The sequence below is a fragment of the Chenopodium album genome, chromosome 10 (assembly GCF_948465745.1).
Source record: "Chenopodium album chromosome 10, dcCheAlbu1.1, whole genome shotgun sequence".
Taxonomy (NCBI): Eukaryota; Viridiplantae; Streptophyta; class Magnoliopsida; order Caryophyllales; family Amaranthaceae; genus Chenopodium; species Chenopodium album.
This window is the reverse complement of record NC_137843.1, coordinates 1,382,244-1,399,022: the sequence shown is the minus strand read 5'-3', so window position 1 is coordinate 1,399,022 and position 16,779 is coordinate 1,382,244. Positions and strand designations below refer to the sequence as shown.

Below are 16,779 nucleotides of genomic sequence, written 5' to 3'. Positions count from 1 at the left end.
ATTCTTGTTTGATTTAATTTAATTACTTATGTTAGGATTAAAGCTTTGATTTTTAATGTTTAGTGACATGCTAGGATTTGTTATTAATCATGTTAGTATCATGCCTAAGATCTTGCTAATATTATGCTTTGAGAATATTATGATGATGATGATTGTTGTGTCAAATTATATATATAATTTAACGTTATTTGTTCATTTACGAATATTTTCACGTTATTTGTTAATTTACAACTAATTCATATATAGTTTGTTAATAATTATTATGTTGCTTGATATATTATTGTTATTGCTTGATCACGTCCTTTCTTGCAGGTTTAAAGGGAATTTGTACTTAAAATCAAGCTTAATTTTTTTTTTTTTTATTTTGGTGCACGAGAGGGGCAAGAACCCCAAAAGGAAACAACAAACTAGGAAACTAGAAAAAGAAAAAACAAACAGAAAGCAAACTAAACACAAAGAAAACAAAACTAAAAGCAATAAAAACCCAGGCAGCTCCTAGAACACATCTCAAACCGAAGTCTTTGATGGAACCTTTCTCGCCCAAGCAACTCCACTAAGGTCCTCCAATAAAATAGCACGAAGATCCTTCGGGATCGCCTCAAGAAGAACCAACCTTTAATCGGAACGAACAAGTTGTTCCTTATGCTCTAAATCCATAGTATCCGCCACGAACGAATCCATTTCCATCTCATTATGAACATCCTTGGATGATCCTTCATCTAAATCACTCGCTGCTCTTTTATATTTTTATTACTTCTTTGCAGGAGGTCATTTTCCTCACTCGACAAAGTTTTCTCTCGCTCTCACTCGATGCTTTTTTAAACGAACGAAATCACGCTTCACAACATAATATAAACAGGTTTAGGATTAATATATTGACTGTTAACCTCTAGAGTATGAGAGGCTAACATGATGGTGTAGTGCAATGCTCTTGTTTCTGTGAGTGCAGCAGCTGCTTGTTGAGTCTTTTCCTGGATCATTGTGTACTATGCTCTAATATTCTAATCCGGAGGAAATTTAACCGTTGTCAGTTCAAATGCCAAACTTCAAGATTTGGATTATCATTCTCAGCCTGCTCATGAAAAATTTCCAACACCTGATTATACTCCGCCGTGAGAGCAGCAATTGTTCTAATTGTTGAACAGCGGGGTTCTGTTGTAGCAGTATTTGTTGTAAAGCTACGTATGCAATTATGGAGCGACTTAGCTCCACTTCGTACATATCCATATTTGACCCAACCAATGAATAGCAGCAGAAGCAATTGTTGAACCTAAAGATTCCAGTCGAAACACAATAAATGCAGGATAACTATAGGCAATGCCCTAATTCGAAGAAAATAGGCCATGTACAAAAACCTTAAACTAAATTATACCGTTCAAACACAAGAATTAAACGATTAATGAAGCGTTGCAAAACAATTTAGCGAAATCATCTTTGATTAAGTTGAAAATTGAGATTATGAGTAATTACAAAAAAAAAAAAAAAAAAAAAGCTAATTACTTTAAATAAAATAAAATAAAATAAAATAAAAGATAACTTTTTTGAAAAATTCAATTATAGTATAAAAATCTTATACAAAATATTTATTTTATATATGTTAATAACAAAGATAATTACTTTAAATAAAAAAAGATTTGATATACCTTTCCAGTTTCCACACAAACATTTATGATTATAATAGAAAATATTAACTTAATTTACAACATATTTTAAATTACTTCAAGATTTCCATAATACCTCCACCTCCATTTTTGTCCTCTTTCTTCCTCCTCTTAACATCATTTTTAATGTAACTCTCGATACACCATTGGAGCGGCTCGAGCTTTCTTCTCTCGTGCACTACCATTTTCACCATTGTCTTTTCGACGACTTTGCGCGCCGAATTAAACAAAAACCTTAAGAAAAATGGAGGAAAGAATGGCATGGTTAGCCCCAAAGGGTATGAGATTTGGTCATACATTAAAGCTGATTGCAGAGTTTGATTTCTCTATTGAAGACTTTGAAGATATTATGAATTTTCTCCATTAAAGCCTTTTTATTAACACCGTTTTCTTCACTTTTACGTGGCTTGACAAATTTACCCCAACCTTACATAACAAAATGACCGGCGTGTTATTTGAGTAACTTCAGTTGTTACTCAAATTGTATTTTCTCATTTCACTTCTCCAATTTTTTATTTATTTTTTTTTTTTTTTTTAGGAAATAAGATTACCAAATGCCCCAAAATATAGAGTCTGAGAGTTGAGCGCCATTGTCCAACCTTTCAAATTTGCACTCTTCTTTTCCTCTCTCCTAAAAAAATGGAGAAACGGCTTCGTTCTTCTCTGCAAAATTCTGCAGATTCATTTCTAGCATCAGCCATCAAATTCCCTCTAAAATCAGCTAGACCTTCACTCAAAACCCTAATTTTCTCCATTAAACCTTCTTCAGACATCTCTGCTTCTCTCCCTCTTTCTCTCCACTCCTCAATTTCTCAGTCAATTGCTTCCTTCAAATTCCCATCTAGCCCCAGAACTCTGCCTTCGCCGCCATTGAAAAAACCTCGAAGATCCTCTCGAAATTCAACGACCCAAGTCGAAGAACCCCCCCAACAAAAAACCCATCTTCACAATCTTCAAATCTACGCTTACATTGCCCTAATTTGTACAAAACATCCCCAAAATGCCTTCTCTGCCTACGATTTGTTCCTGTCTGTTCAAGAATTGCACGATCATTTGATCCTTTTTGAGTCCGATAATGGCCTGTTATCCGACATTTCTAGCTTGTGTGAGTTATGGTGGAAAGAGGAGCTTGTTGGGAGAGAATTGATAATCTCTCAATTCGTCCCATTTCTTGTTTCGAGGTCGTTAACTTTAAGGAAAAAGGTTGATATTCATAGGGTTTATGTATTGAGGGAAGCTTTTGTGTTGTTTGATTTTGAGGATGAGAGTATAGAGGACTTGAAATTGTTGCTCATTAGATGTGTGATTAGTCCTCTCTACTTAAAAACCGAAGATGGAAGGCGGTTTATCGCCTTTTTGTTTGGTTTAAGTCTTCAGGTTCTGAAGGAGGTGTTGGCAATGATCAAATCCCAAATTCCTTTTGGAAGGAAGTCAATGTTGGAGGCTTATGGGGAGATTTTATTTAAAGGGTGGAAGAGTGTGGAAGGTGATCTTAGGAGAGAAATTGAAGATGGGTTTTTACAGGGTTTGATTGAAAGTGCAACATTTGCTAGTTCTGCTTCACTTGCAGCTTCTGTTCGCAGGGTTTTAGGAGGGTTCATCAATCAGAGAACTACTGATGGGGTGGAGAAGATCCTTTTTCGCCTCGCTGAGCCTGTGATTTTCCGGTCATTGCAGGTACTTTGGATGCTATTCCAGTATTTAGTAATGGTTGATCATTAAGATTTTTCCTTTATTCTGAAATAGAAATAATTTATGATTAGTTATTCCCAATTGTCATATCCTTGAATGTTAAGGGGGTATAATATTGTGATTAGACATTTAATTGCAATGAATTGGATGATTTACTGCTATATTGCTTCTGTGGTTTCCTTCAGTTAACAACATAAGTCGTATCATTAGGCTTATGTAGTTAACTGCTATTTAACATATGTTATACTTTTATATAACTAATGCATTTGGTGTCTTAACATCAGTACTATGCTGCTTATTTCTGTCATTTTTGGACATTCCAAATGGTATTGCTTATTTCATACCATGTAGGGGAAGGGTTGTGAATTGGACACTCCAATTGGTATTGGCTCCTCTTTATTTCAATAGGTAGGGTATAAATTGGGATTTAAGTTGTTATTCTCTCGAAGACATTAGGCTTATTATTTGGAGAATTCGTGTAAAAAGTTGTTTGAGCATTTGATCAATCTTGCCTAATTTGAGTGTGAGAAATTCTACGTGATAGGCCCTTTTTCTGAAGTTTCCAATCTTGTAGAAAACTTTATTTCAGTATTCACATGGAGTTGACACTCAACTAAATTGTGCTGGTTTGCTAAATCATGTGAAATTCGAAATTTAAAATTACCATCAAATAAAGGGTTTAAAACATCAGTGTCATGTAAAATTTATTTCTAACAATTGTGTGCTAAAGCATAGTGGTGCAAGGGCATAAGAATGTCTGCATTGCTATTGTCTTTATGAACTGGTAACTGAAAACTTTTGCAAATCAAATAAGAATTATGTATGTCTACCATTGCAGGTTGCAAATTCAAATGTTCGGCAGAATGCACTTCATTTACTCTTGGACATGTTTCCTCTTGAAAATCCAGATGCTACAAAAGAGGCCAAGGACACTTTGTTTGAAAAGCAATCTTTCTTGTTAGAAAAATTACTTAAAGATGATTGTCCAGATGTGAGGGTAGTTGCAGTAGAAGGTTGTTGTCGTATTCTTCGTTTGTTTTGGGAAATCATTCCTTCCTCAACTATTACAAAAATGTTAACCATCATTTTTGATGGTATGTCACATGATATATCCAATGAGGTTAGACTCTCCACATTGAATGGCATAATTTATTTGATGGGCAATGCTCAAGCTCATGAACTCCTTAAAGTACTTTTGCCAAGATTGCATAGTTTGATTTTGGATTCAGTTTTGTCAATTCGAATTGCTATGGCTGATCTCCTTCTACTTATTATGGATGTTCGAGGGTTCCAGTTTAATAAGGTAAGAGAAAAGTGCCTTATACACAGCATCAGTATTTTTTTTGTGATTGCCACCTACTTTTCTCCGTGCTGGTTGACTAATGCTGTTGTATTTTAATCTTTAGGTGGTCAATTTAGATGTTTTATTGACTACTCTTGCAAATGATCAACCACCTGTTGCCCAAAGGATTGTACGGTTGCTTTTACCGTCTTACTTTCCATCAAAGCTCAATGTAGGAGAAGCATGCACTCGTACAATCACACTAATTAAAAGGTCTCCTTTGGCCGGTGCAAGATTCTGTGAGTTTCTTGCATCAGAAGGAGCATCTTCAAAGTCTCTCACACAACTAGTCAGCTTTCTCACTGATCTAGTCCTTTCTTCTGAGGAACTTGATGAAGATCATACTAAGGGGATATTTGTTGCTTTAGGCCACCTTTGTAGAAACCTAGTAAACGATTCATCTCACAGAGACCCTCTTAAGAAACTATTTTCAGGTGAAATACTGGAGGGTTTGTTGGCTGCTGCAATGCTTGGGAATGCTCAATCCTCATTTTTTGATATCATTTCTGTTGTCTCTCCTATTGGTGCAAATGGACTACTTGAACAATGCTTAGCTGCAGTCTCAAACTGTCGTGGTTTGTCTGGGAATGAAGAAAAGCAAGCTGAAATACGCTCTGCACATAAACTGGCTATTTCTTGCAAATGGTTTGACCAGATGTTTGAGGTTCTATCAATGCTCCTGCAAGACACTGTTATCCAGTGTAATGAATACTTCAGTATAGAAGTACCCAGGGAGATAACGCAATCTGCAAATAGGAAGAAAAGCAGACTCACAAGAAAAAAGGGAAAAGGGAAATGTGCTAATGGAAAAGGACCATTAGCATTCAAAAACAGCTACCAAATTTCAGTAGGAATAGCATGGCAAATAAAAGATCTCTTAGCTTCAGAGATCAGCCGAAAAGCTATATTCAAATCCAAGCACTTAAAACTGGTGACTGTTTCCTTAAAGGTCATATCAGAAATAAGCATTGGGCACAGTATGTGTTGTGAATTTATGGATGCATTGTTGGTTGATGCATATATGGCTCTTTCTCTGCACATGACCCTTCAACATATTAGTTTCAATGACGTTGATGATCATAATGGCAGGGAGAATAATACGCAAGGTTCTGGATTGGAAGAGGAGGTAAGTAATTATAAATCTTAATGCTTATAGGTCTTTCAAATAATTAAGCTGATAGATTTATTTTTATTGGATATGTTTTACTTGTATTTTTTTTCTGCATATTAACCTTTGTTAAGGTATATGATTGATACCTCAGATACTAGTAGGAAAAGTTTACAAGCTTGCTTATTTATTTGTTTATTTTTTATTTAAAGTTTTTTACTTTTTTGGAAGAGGTCATTGTTCTTGAACATTCTTGTGATCTTTGATATTAGGTCACAACTTCACAAGTTTATAGTAGTCTGAGGTTGTACTAGAAGCTCTTTACAGTGACATCAGTGTAGCTGCAATAATATAATGTAATTGATGATTGTTTGGCAATATCCTTTTATTCCTTTTCAGCAAACACTAGTGGACAAGACATTAGATCATCTTCTCATCTGTACAGAGAAAGTACTTAGATCTGGGGGTTTGGCAAAAATTGGATCAATGTTGTCAGGATGTAAGTTATGTAACAACATGGCTGTTCAGCTTTGCAGGCAAAAGCAAGAAGACTCCGATGTAGATGATGATGGTAAGGAACATGCCCTCTTTTCCCATATTAGTGAGAATAGTGACCATAACCAACAAGGTAAAAAAGGATAAAAGTTGTGTAATTTGTTGAACTTAGAATGACATGTTTCGTACGAGGGTTTATGAACCATTTAACTTTCTATATTATTGCTGTCTATATCCTTTTGGTTTAGAATGACTAGCTCCTGTTAATCTGGCATTCGGTATGAGATTGGTTTTAGTAACATAATCAAGGAGTTTTTTGTGTCTTGTTTTGTTTTACATTTATAGTGCTTCTCATGAGTATATTTCCAAACTTGCTAGACTCTAAACAGATAGGAAACAGTGTTCTGGAAACTGTGTCCCATCACGGATTTTGTTTAATTTTCTGTTGACCTAGCTTAACTTGGATGCGTAGTACAAACTTTTTCGGTGCTAAGTCTACATATTTCACTATCTTGGGAAGTGGTTGCAATGACTGTTCCATTTTTCTTTCATAAATCTGGTAAATCATTTTGAAATTTCTTATTAGATTTCTAGTAATCACCCTGTTACAACTGGAAGGATCATGATGTTCGCAGTCATTGATTAGCTCAGATTTATTTTAATCATTTCTATCTAACTGCTTGTTCTTGTAGGAGCTGCCTTTTCTTATCGACAAAAATTGTTGAATTCGGTGAAAATTTGCACCGCAGTTCTGAAGTTCATAGTCGATGTTGCAGCAATGGACCTTATCTTTCATAACAGACACAAGGTTTTGGTTTTTACATCTGGCTATTTGCAGAATATGATATCCATCTTAAAACGATGCTTTCATGGCGAATTGAAGTTTCGTGAGGAACAATTGAAAGAACTTCATTTGTGCTTGAAGAGTTCTTTCACTTATGCCGCGAAGCTGCTTAATGTAGTTCTTGCAAGCGCCACTGTAGTTTCCCCTGCTCCAGGAGAAGTCTTTGAAGTTGCAAATAATCTGCTTGATCTAATAGCCTCCATTGAGTTATATTGTGGACCTGGTTATGCAACACGCGTGGTAAGTTTAGCAAAACAATGGCTGCCCGATGTGATTTTAAGTTTGGGATCTAGGAACATGCTTAAAAATTCAATGGAAGAGAATGTCTCTCTTCACTTGTCTAGTGATGGTGAAATGCATATTCATCCGTGGCTCTCAATTTTAGCGAGTATTGAGCTTTATGAAACTAAGTGCTCTGAATCTGGCGATGAGGAAGATGATAAAGACGTGGTGAATGAAAAGTTTCCAGCTTTTAGGAAGCTAATTGGAATGATGGTTCGACTAATTCGGATGAATCACGAATTTTTGGACATTGTGGGACTAATTTTTCTAATTGGCTCTACAACATATTTGTTAAGGAAGGAATTTCCCTCTGCCTTGGGACTTGTACGCTTTGTTTGCACGAAACTGTTGAGGCCGGAAGACATACAGTTGGCAAAGCTCAGTATGATACTTTATTATCTGAAACAGCTATACCCACAAGTTGAAAGCTGTATTGAGGATGCAGAGAACAGTGAAGGATTACAAGAACTTCTTGGTATCAAAGCATTGCTTGATCATGTCTGGGATTATTCATGTGACACCTGATGTATATCGTGATAAAATATTGGATTTTTCTTATGCACTCTGAATAGTTCAGTTCTGTAAATAAAAAACCCAAATTCGACTATATGCAATGTAATAGTACTAGAAGTTTCCCATGTGGACGCGACATGTAAAAACAAACTTGCATTATCAAATTTTTTGTATCTCTTTCCAAATACTAAGTTTCTAAAGCAGCAGTAACATGGGTGATATTGTGATAATATGCTATCAAAGTGTTTCAATTATTGTGTGTTTTTACTTCTATTTTCAGAGAGGATGACTTTTGTGATGGAGTGTAACTATAACATCAAAATTCTAAGCGTGCAATATTTTGTATCTAAAGAGAAACATAACCCTGCGAGATCTGGAATTCACATAGATGGTGATAAGCATTACAGTTTGACTGAATGAAATCAAGAGTCTAGTTACAGAGAAATCATGTTGATTTACAAGTCGTCAACTTAAAAGGAATCTAAATAACAAACTACTTCCTAAACCCTGGCATACAAATGCATCTTGGTTGTAAAACATTAAAAAAAAAAATTTAAGAAAACAAAGTGATCTCCTGCTCTGCTGCTCATGATACTGATATTAGAACATTTACTTTAAATTCTTCTAATCAAATGCGTCTGCAGGTCATGAAGTTAGCAGTAGGTAACAAAAGATGTTAGACTGTTAGTGCTTAATGCAAACAATGCTTCTGGACTTGTTCCATACATAGTGCGCTTGTGTGATACAGGAGTCTTAAACTGGTATTTTCTTTAAGCCGGCTGCAACTGGCATGCCCAAGAATCCAATGAAGATACTAAGGAACCACTGCATGAAGCTGAGGGGAGTGGTGTTGGCAAATGTACCAAGATATTCGACGATTATAATTTGGAAGAAGAGGGTAATACTGATGACGGCAACAAAAACATAATTGTCTAATATGCCCTTAAATACATCTATCTCCTCCATGTCTCTTGAGCTTATTTCATTGAATATCTGCATGAAGAAAAATGCATTACTGTCAAATTTTGCAAAACAATAAAGATCTTTCCTTATTAGTAATTCGCTAAAACAGAGCTTCTTGAAGCATAGAGAAACTGTAAATACCTGACAGAATACAAAGGAGTTGAAAATCAGAGTATTCAAGCTCAAATCACCCTCTGGACCTTGAAGACCAAACAAAGCTTTTCCATTTGCTTGCAGAAACCAAATTACCATGAACTGGTAGAAGGATTGGCCTAATATATTCCTCCACATGACATTGCTGATGAAATTCCCTTGCCTCCCAACTGGTGTTCGCTTCATTAAGTCGTCATTAGGAGGCTCAGTGGCCAATGCAAGAGCTCCCAGGGTATCCATGATCATGTTGACCCATAAAAGCTGAACAGCAGTGAGCGGAGCACTCCCTGAAATAGCCAGATCAGAGTGTCAGACATCTAGGAAATTGACACAGTACAATTACCTTGAATAGGCAAGATTAGTTTAGATAAACCAAACTATTGATCAACGTTTTGAATTAACCTGCTTTTAGATTAATTCATAATGATGTTACATATGGCCAAAAGATCGAATTATTCATATAGAAGGATTCTTACCGGTCCAACAGGCTGAAAAGAAGTTAACAAGCAAGGCAACGATATTAACAGTCAGCTGGAACTGCACAAACTTTTGAATGTTTATGTAAACTGAACGTCCCCACTTAGCAACAGTAACAATTGTAGAGAAATTGTCATCTAGAATGATAACATCAGCACTTTCTTTAGCCACCTGAAGATTTAGAGACAGATCAATGTCACTGCGAGTAAACAAAATGATCTGGAATCTATATGACGCCAATTTTATACTAATATGTCTATATAGTACATACCTCAGTACCAGCAATGCCCATTGCAAGTCCAATATCAGCTTCATGTAGAGCAGGGGCATCATTTGTCCCATCTCCTGTGACTGCCACGACTTCATTAAATGTTGTTCTCAAGTGCTTCACAAGTGTGTGTTTATCTAGGGGAGAAGATCTTGCCATCACCTGCAAAAAGAAGGTTTTGATGAAATTAAAACTTGTTCTCTTCAACCGTAAAAATAAACCTTGGGCTTAATAAAAATCACATTAATTTAGTAAAAATCAATTTTAGTCATTAAAAACCAGTTTAAATCTATTAAAATTGGTTAGTGGACCAACCTGAATTTTAGGAACGATTTTCTCTAATTCTTCTAGGCTCTTCTCTCGGAAAACCGGACCTTCTATGGCAATACCATCATCAGTAAGGATACCACATTCCCTAGCAATAGCCTTGGCTGTATTAATGTTGTCTCCCGTAACCATCCTAACAGTTATCCCAGCTGCACGACACATTGCAACAGACTCCTTGACTCCAGGTCGAACAGGATCTTTAATACCCACAATCCCTATACAAGTGTACCCTTCAGTGGGCATAGGGTCATTTGGAGTGAATCCTGCATTCTCCATATCCATATAGACAAGACACAAGGTTCGAAGGGATTCATTTGCAAACTGATCAATTGTAACTGTAAGATGCTCCAAAATTTCTGCATCTAGGGGAACTGTCTCTCCATTTGCATTGATCACTTTATCACAGGTAGCTAAAACGATCTCAGAAGCACCTTTGCTGTGGGCTCTTAAACCTCCTCCATTAGGAAGCTCTAATACTACACCCATCCTTTTCTTTGTAGAGTTAAATGGTTCAACTTTGATAAGCTTAGATGCTTGCCTCTCAGCATGAAAATCACCACCAAGTGACAAGGCAAATTCCAAGAGAGCGGTTTCTGTTGGTGTTCCCAGTATTTCATGCTTCCCATTTTTATTGGCAACAACCTCTCCTCCCGTGTTATTGAATATGGATTGAAGCAAAAGCTTCAAGGTAGAATCAGGCAGCTCAGTGCGCAAGCTAGATTCATTGGTAATTTCCTTAACATTCAAGCCAATGCAAGATTTAACCACAGTCATGTGATTGGTAGTTAGAGTCCCGGTTTTATCACTACAGATAGTAGTAGATGATCCCATGGTCTCACAAGCAGCCAAGTTGCGGACTAAGGCCTTATCATTCATCATCTGCTTCATGGCAAACGCAAGACTCAAAGTCACAGCCAGAGGCAACCCCTCAGGAACAGCCACCACAACAATGGTAACTGCAATTGCGAAGTACTCTAGCAACTCCAGTGCTTCATCCCCAGCCCAATACCAATGAGTCCCTTCTCTCCATTTGCGAGCAATTAAACCATTTACAAGTACTGCAAAAGTCACCACAGCAAAGAAAAGTCCAATTTTACCAATAATGGTGGCAACCCCGTTGAGTTTGACCTGTAATGGGGTCTCATCATCTCCCCCCTCACTAAGAGTTGCCATCAACTTGCCCCATTGAGTCCTCATCCCAACAGTTGTTATAATCATCTTGCATGATCCATCTTGGACTTTGGTCCCCGAGAGAAGAAAAGGGTTTTCATCACTGACCATATCAGGTTCACTCTCTCCGGTTAAGCTTGATTCGTCAATCAACACCGAGAATCCTGAGACAAATAGCCCATCAGCAGGGACTTGATCCCCTATAGAAAGATGCACAATATCACCAGGAAGTAGGTCATATATAGACATTTTCTGCCTATCACCATTCCTAGTAACTTGAATAGCAATCTTCTTCTTTTCTTTGTCAAGATCCCTGAACTGCAAGGACTGACGATAATCACTTGTTGCTGTTACAAACACAACTAATAAGATGGAAGCTACAATGCCGAGCCCATCATGAGCCCCCAGAGGCCACCCTTCTGTAGCAATACCAACTATCAGGGAGAAAAAAGCACAAACTCCAAGAATCATCAATGTCATATCCTGAAGGGCTTCCCAAACAAACACCCAGAAACTCCGAAGTTGAGGCTCAGCAAACTTGTTGATCCCAAATAAGTCCTGCCTACGAGCAAGTGTAGCTGGATCGGTGGTAAGCCCATTTTCAGTTGATGTGCAGAGCTTTTCTGCAATTCCCGTTACTCCTCCATGGGCTTTAACCTTCTTTAGGTCATGGCCTTCGGCAATGCAACTCAACTCATCAGCACATATTCCATAACCTGCTGCTTTCACTTCCTCAGGGACTGCATAATCACTTGGTGCCACACCTGCACACACGAAATGTGCGAACAATTTTAACACTCAGCTCAAGCTCCTTGATTGTAAGACGTCTATAAATAAATTTTCAAAAGCACTCTTACCCTGTATAAACTGGAATGCAGCCTTTGAAACCAGAACAGCAATCCTCAACTTCTCCTGTAACACCAACAATGAAAAGCTAAAGTCAGTTGAATTCTACCAATAAATAGCATATTGATGATTGACCCTCAAATCAGAGGTGACAATCTTGACTAAGGAAAACCAACCCAAAATCAACAAGAAATTACATAAATTCGTACTTGACATAAATTCGAACACAAACCAACCCAAATCTATTTGTTGTCATCTTGCATTTCATTAAATTATTGAAAACTGGAAACTATTTCAAATTAATGTGAAATCAAACACAAACATGACTTGTTTCTCCAAAATTCTTAAGTTCATCAAAACAATACAGTGGATTTATGTGTTACATTAATATTTGTCACGTAAAATCTAGAAATTAATACGGAGTAACAACTAAAATGCTTCCTAGCATAAAAAACTCTGAAACTGCATCATGATTAGCAATAAAATCAAAAAATACATGTAACAACAGTCTCTAAAGAAAAATCAACCAAAAAAAAAAGGAAAATCTAGAAGACACAAAATATATTGTAAGTATTAATTTAGCTAAATTTCTTTCTTTAAAAATGACATAGCATCCAAAATGTGTTCTCCCTGTTCTAGTTCATAAAAAAGTATACATTTTAAACCTCTTTTACAAATTTACCAATACGAAAAAGAAAAAAAAAAATCAAACACTAAAATATAGTCAAATGAATTTTATTAGATTTCTCTCAACATGTACAGATTTACTCGTAGTAATAATAATACACTGTAAGCGTGAAAGTCGAAACGATGCAATTCGAAAATACGATTGATTGTCCAAGCTGGTGAGCACAAAAATTTACATGTTGACCCACCAAAAAAAAAAAAATAAATAAATAAATGACTGAGAGAGAAACCTGATTGGTACGACGCATAGCAGCCGCCTCGTAACGCTTGGAAAGGTTGGCAGTAAAACGAAAACGACGCTTTGGATTTTTGACTAAGCCACACAAATTCCTCCATCTTTCCAACACTTCATCTGATGTTCCTTTTGGTTTCACCTCGAAGTTTTGACTCAAATAACTCTCCATTTTTTCTATCTTTTCTCTCTCTAACTTCAACTATATCTGCTCTTATCTTATATACTTCAATTCGTATTTATTTCTAACTTCTTACCCAGAAAATAAAAATAATAAGATCGAATAAAATAATTCAGCTTCTTCTCTCCATTACTTTATACTTCATGTAAATAACGACGATTGACCCATGAAACCGAGTTCAATATTATAAAGAAGCGTTGAAGAGAAATTTCTACGAAGAGAGAATAATATTTCTGTTTTGTTTTTTTACCCAATTTTTCAAAAAAGGTACTGTAAAAACGTGTATGAAAATAATTAAGTTTATTCTATTTTATGAAACATCATAGAAAGAGAGGCTAAAAAGAAAGTAGCAAAATTATAGCATTTGCATTAATTGAAAAGAAAATGAGAAATTACAAATGCCATTTTTTGTTTTGAATTTTTTGGCTGCTTTTTTGAGGTGAAGGTGAGGTGATCCGAAATTTGGTGGGAAATTTGTAGTCTAAAAAAAAAGAGTTTCCCCGTAAATTTGAACGAATTGCTCGGAGACTTCATTCAGATTGTTTATATAATCCACAATAGTAGACTACCACTCTTTTTCGTACCACAAGACAATAACTTCATGGGGTATCATTATTAACCCATGTCAACTTGGCCCTATTGTCATTTTCATTGTCTTTCATCTATGACCTATAGCTCTACATTATTATCGATGCTTTTCTCGCTTTTTTATATGTGAATCGGATACTTTTAAGATAATAACAATCTTGTTTTTGAAAATATTATTCCTCTCGTCTTTGAATGTTTAGGCAAGAGATATAATTGGTTGTTAATTGATATTCAAGATTGTACGTCATCTATACGTGTTGATTCTTAGTATATAATGATTTTTTCTTAAATTTAAACATTTTAATACTTTGAACAATTAGAATACAGCCGACTCCCTAAAACAAGGTTATATCTTCCTAAGATTAAGTACTCGTAACACGCATAGTCCAATATCTTACATACAATTAGAGTACACTATGTCACATTCATTTTACTTTATAAATATATGTGTTATATCCATATCAATTTCTAAATATAGGAATATCATTTATTCATATTATAACCACTTTATTGCTCTAGTGTTCTGTTTTTGGACTACATGAACGTGATCATGTTCTATGTTCATTCAACCATCCAAAATATCTTCATCTTGACGAAGTAAGGAAAACATAGTTATTTCAACCCCCAAAATATTCATCAAAATTTCAAAGTAATAAGATAAGCAGTGTAGTACAATTAGTCGACTCTAATTGAAAAAATTAATAAAACGGATAAATTAATTTAAGTATAAACAATGGTTACTAGAAGTCTTAGATCGTGTCCATTACGCGTAACGAACTAAACAGTCATGGAAACTACTAATTATACACGGCTCGAACATGTCTGCAAATTTAATATGAATGTGGGATAATTGTCTTGGACCACCCCTTTTCCTAATACTCCTAACCCAGAAAATAACTAAGGAGAAAAAATAAAAAAGTTATGGGATCCCTCTAAACCCCCACACAATATTTTTCAAGGCTAATTATATTTGCAACAATAATTAATTAAAGGGCTTAAATAATTATTAATTCTCATTAAGAAAAATTAGTTATTAAAAAAAATGGCAATCACATGCCATTGCAGTATGATACCATTATTGCGCAGTGTTAAAGACAAACTCAACTGTATGCCAAGATTGATAACCTTGTTTAAATGTTAAAATAACATTATTATGTACGTAAAGATCCGACCTCTTTTGAGAAAATAATCTTTAAAAAAAAAAAAAAAAATTGGGTATTTTTGCAAATAATTACTTCATATTAATCATTTTGTTCAATCAAAAGCCTCATTCCTATAAGTGAGGATTTTGTTCCTTATAAAATTAATTAATTAATTAATTATATATATATATATATATATATATGCACATATATAGCTATCACCAACTTTCATATGTAGTTTTTAGAGGTGTGGCTATGCCTCGGTTTATCCCTTCATAGGTAGTTTTTTCTTCGTGTGCTTGTAGTTTTTTATTGTTTCTTTTTTCTTCTCTTGGATACCCATTTCCTCATTTGAATCTAAAAAAAAAAAAAAAAACCAACTTTCATATGTGGCTCACCCTTTATTTCCAAGCTCTCATTCCTGCTTATCAAACTCCTTTTTATTTTAATAACTTGATAGTTGGAAAATCTCAAAAATAATTGATGGAAAGTATCGTGCCTCCCAAAAAACATCCCAAAGTTGCAAAAAGTCTAAATAAATCATTTAGATCTATTGCTCCATAACAACCCTCCTTAAAATATTAAAGTTTATACTAGTTAGACCATCTATAAGCCATAAACTCACTAAGCTCTCAACTTCTCATATATACTTCCTATAAAGTAATTAGGTCAACTATATGTAATAATCCATAACTAAGAAATTAAGAAGAAATAAAAGGCAAAAATGTTAAGGAATTGCTCGAGTGTTTACTTACCGGATCACGACATTTTATATTAGATATTGAATAATGTTGTAACATGGGAAGTTGTAATTAGTCAATACATAAGCTTGAGGAGAAGCTAATGTGTCATATTATGTAACATTTTTTATAGATATATAGAGAGTTGTAATAACAAATGATAGATGTAAACATAATTTGATCTTAGGTGTTAAGTATCACTCTTTAAGACTTTAACTAATTAAACTAGTTGATCATCCGTATAAGAGTAACAAATGGGTGTCGTAATAATCATAATTTATGGCATTAAGCATTGTTTTATGACAATTCATATCAAATAGAACTTTAGAAACTAGAAATGTTTCCAAAGATATTTGGTCTTTGCTTTTGCTAAAATTAAAGGTTGGGTATATCTTTCCCCTCTTTTGATAGGTTTTTTGGAATACAAATCATATATACAATGTAAGAATAGCGATAGAGTTGGTATAATGAATATGTTGATCTTTTTTTGCAATTATGTTACTTAATGACATATAACATACGAAGAATTATCAAGTAAACACGTTACTTGTTGAAAAGATAGTATGTTTTCCACCAATGACCAACCATATATACTTCTCAAGGAATTTCTTGTGAGATCTAACTATTTCTACAAAAATTCATCGTTAAATCTAGTTTAGACAATAGAGAGTTTTTAGTGAAATATTAAACTATTTATGTTTCCATTATTATGACAATATGATACACGTACTACTTATGATTTTAAGCATATCTATATTCTACTTGAAGTATTTATAAACATTCGAAGAAAAAAAAAAGGTGTCATTTAGCATTTCTTTAATGTAAAAGTTTGCTTTATTTGAGAATTGATTAGAGCAAAATAGATTAGGTGAGACCATATCTTTTTATTTGTGTTATCCTTTGTAATATTAGGTCCGAGCAAAACTACCCGAAAAATCGAAAACCTAAAAACCGGTCCGCAACCGTTCTGAAAATTAGCGTACCCAATCTAATAACCATAATTGTTCGGGTACCCGTTCCGATAAATTGTTATCGGGTATGGTTATTGAGTATCATTTTAAAATTAAC

The 16,779-nt window shown here is 34.9% G+C and overlaps 2 protein-coding genes across 2 annotated transcripts; one reads left to right on the top strand and one right to left on the bottom strand.

Annotated features, from left to right (window-relative positions):
- Positions 1-2,096: 2,096 nt before the first annotated feature.
- LOC145561870 (uncharacterized) lies at positions 2,097-8,147 on the top strand. The gene is made up of 5 exons (XM_081621992.1): positions 2,097-3,338; positions 4,192-4,656; positions 4,760-5,821; positions 6,203-6,374; positions 6,991-8,147. Exons 1-5 carry the CDS (start codon positions 2,301-2,303, stop codon positions 7,947-7,949), a joined length of 3,696 nt encoding a protein of 1,231 aa, XP_081478118.1. The 5' UTR covers positions 2,097-2,300; the 3' UTR covers positions 7,950-8,147.
- Positions 8,148-8,290: 143 nt separating this feature from the next.
- On the bottom strand, positions 8,291-13,816 carry LOC145561869 (calcium-transporting ATPase 2, plasma membrane-type-like). The gene is made up of 7 exons (XM_081621991.1): positions 13,059-13,816; positions 12,153-12,207; positions 10,114-12,059; positions 9,802-9,960; positions 9,530-9,701; positions 9,042-9,340; positions 8,291-8,930 (listed from the first exon to the last, which is right to left on the bottom strand). The coding sequence occupies exons 1-7, from the start codon at positions 13,230-13,232 to the stop codon at positions 8,691-8,693; spliced, it is 3,045 nt and encodes a 1,014-aa protein (XP_081478117.1). The 5' UTR covers positions 13,233-13,816; the 3' UTR covers positions 8,291-8,690.
- Positions 13,817-16,779: the final 2,963 nt, after the last annotated feature.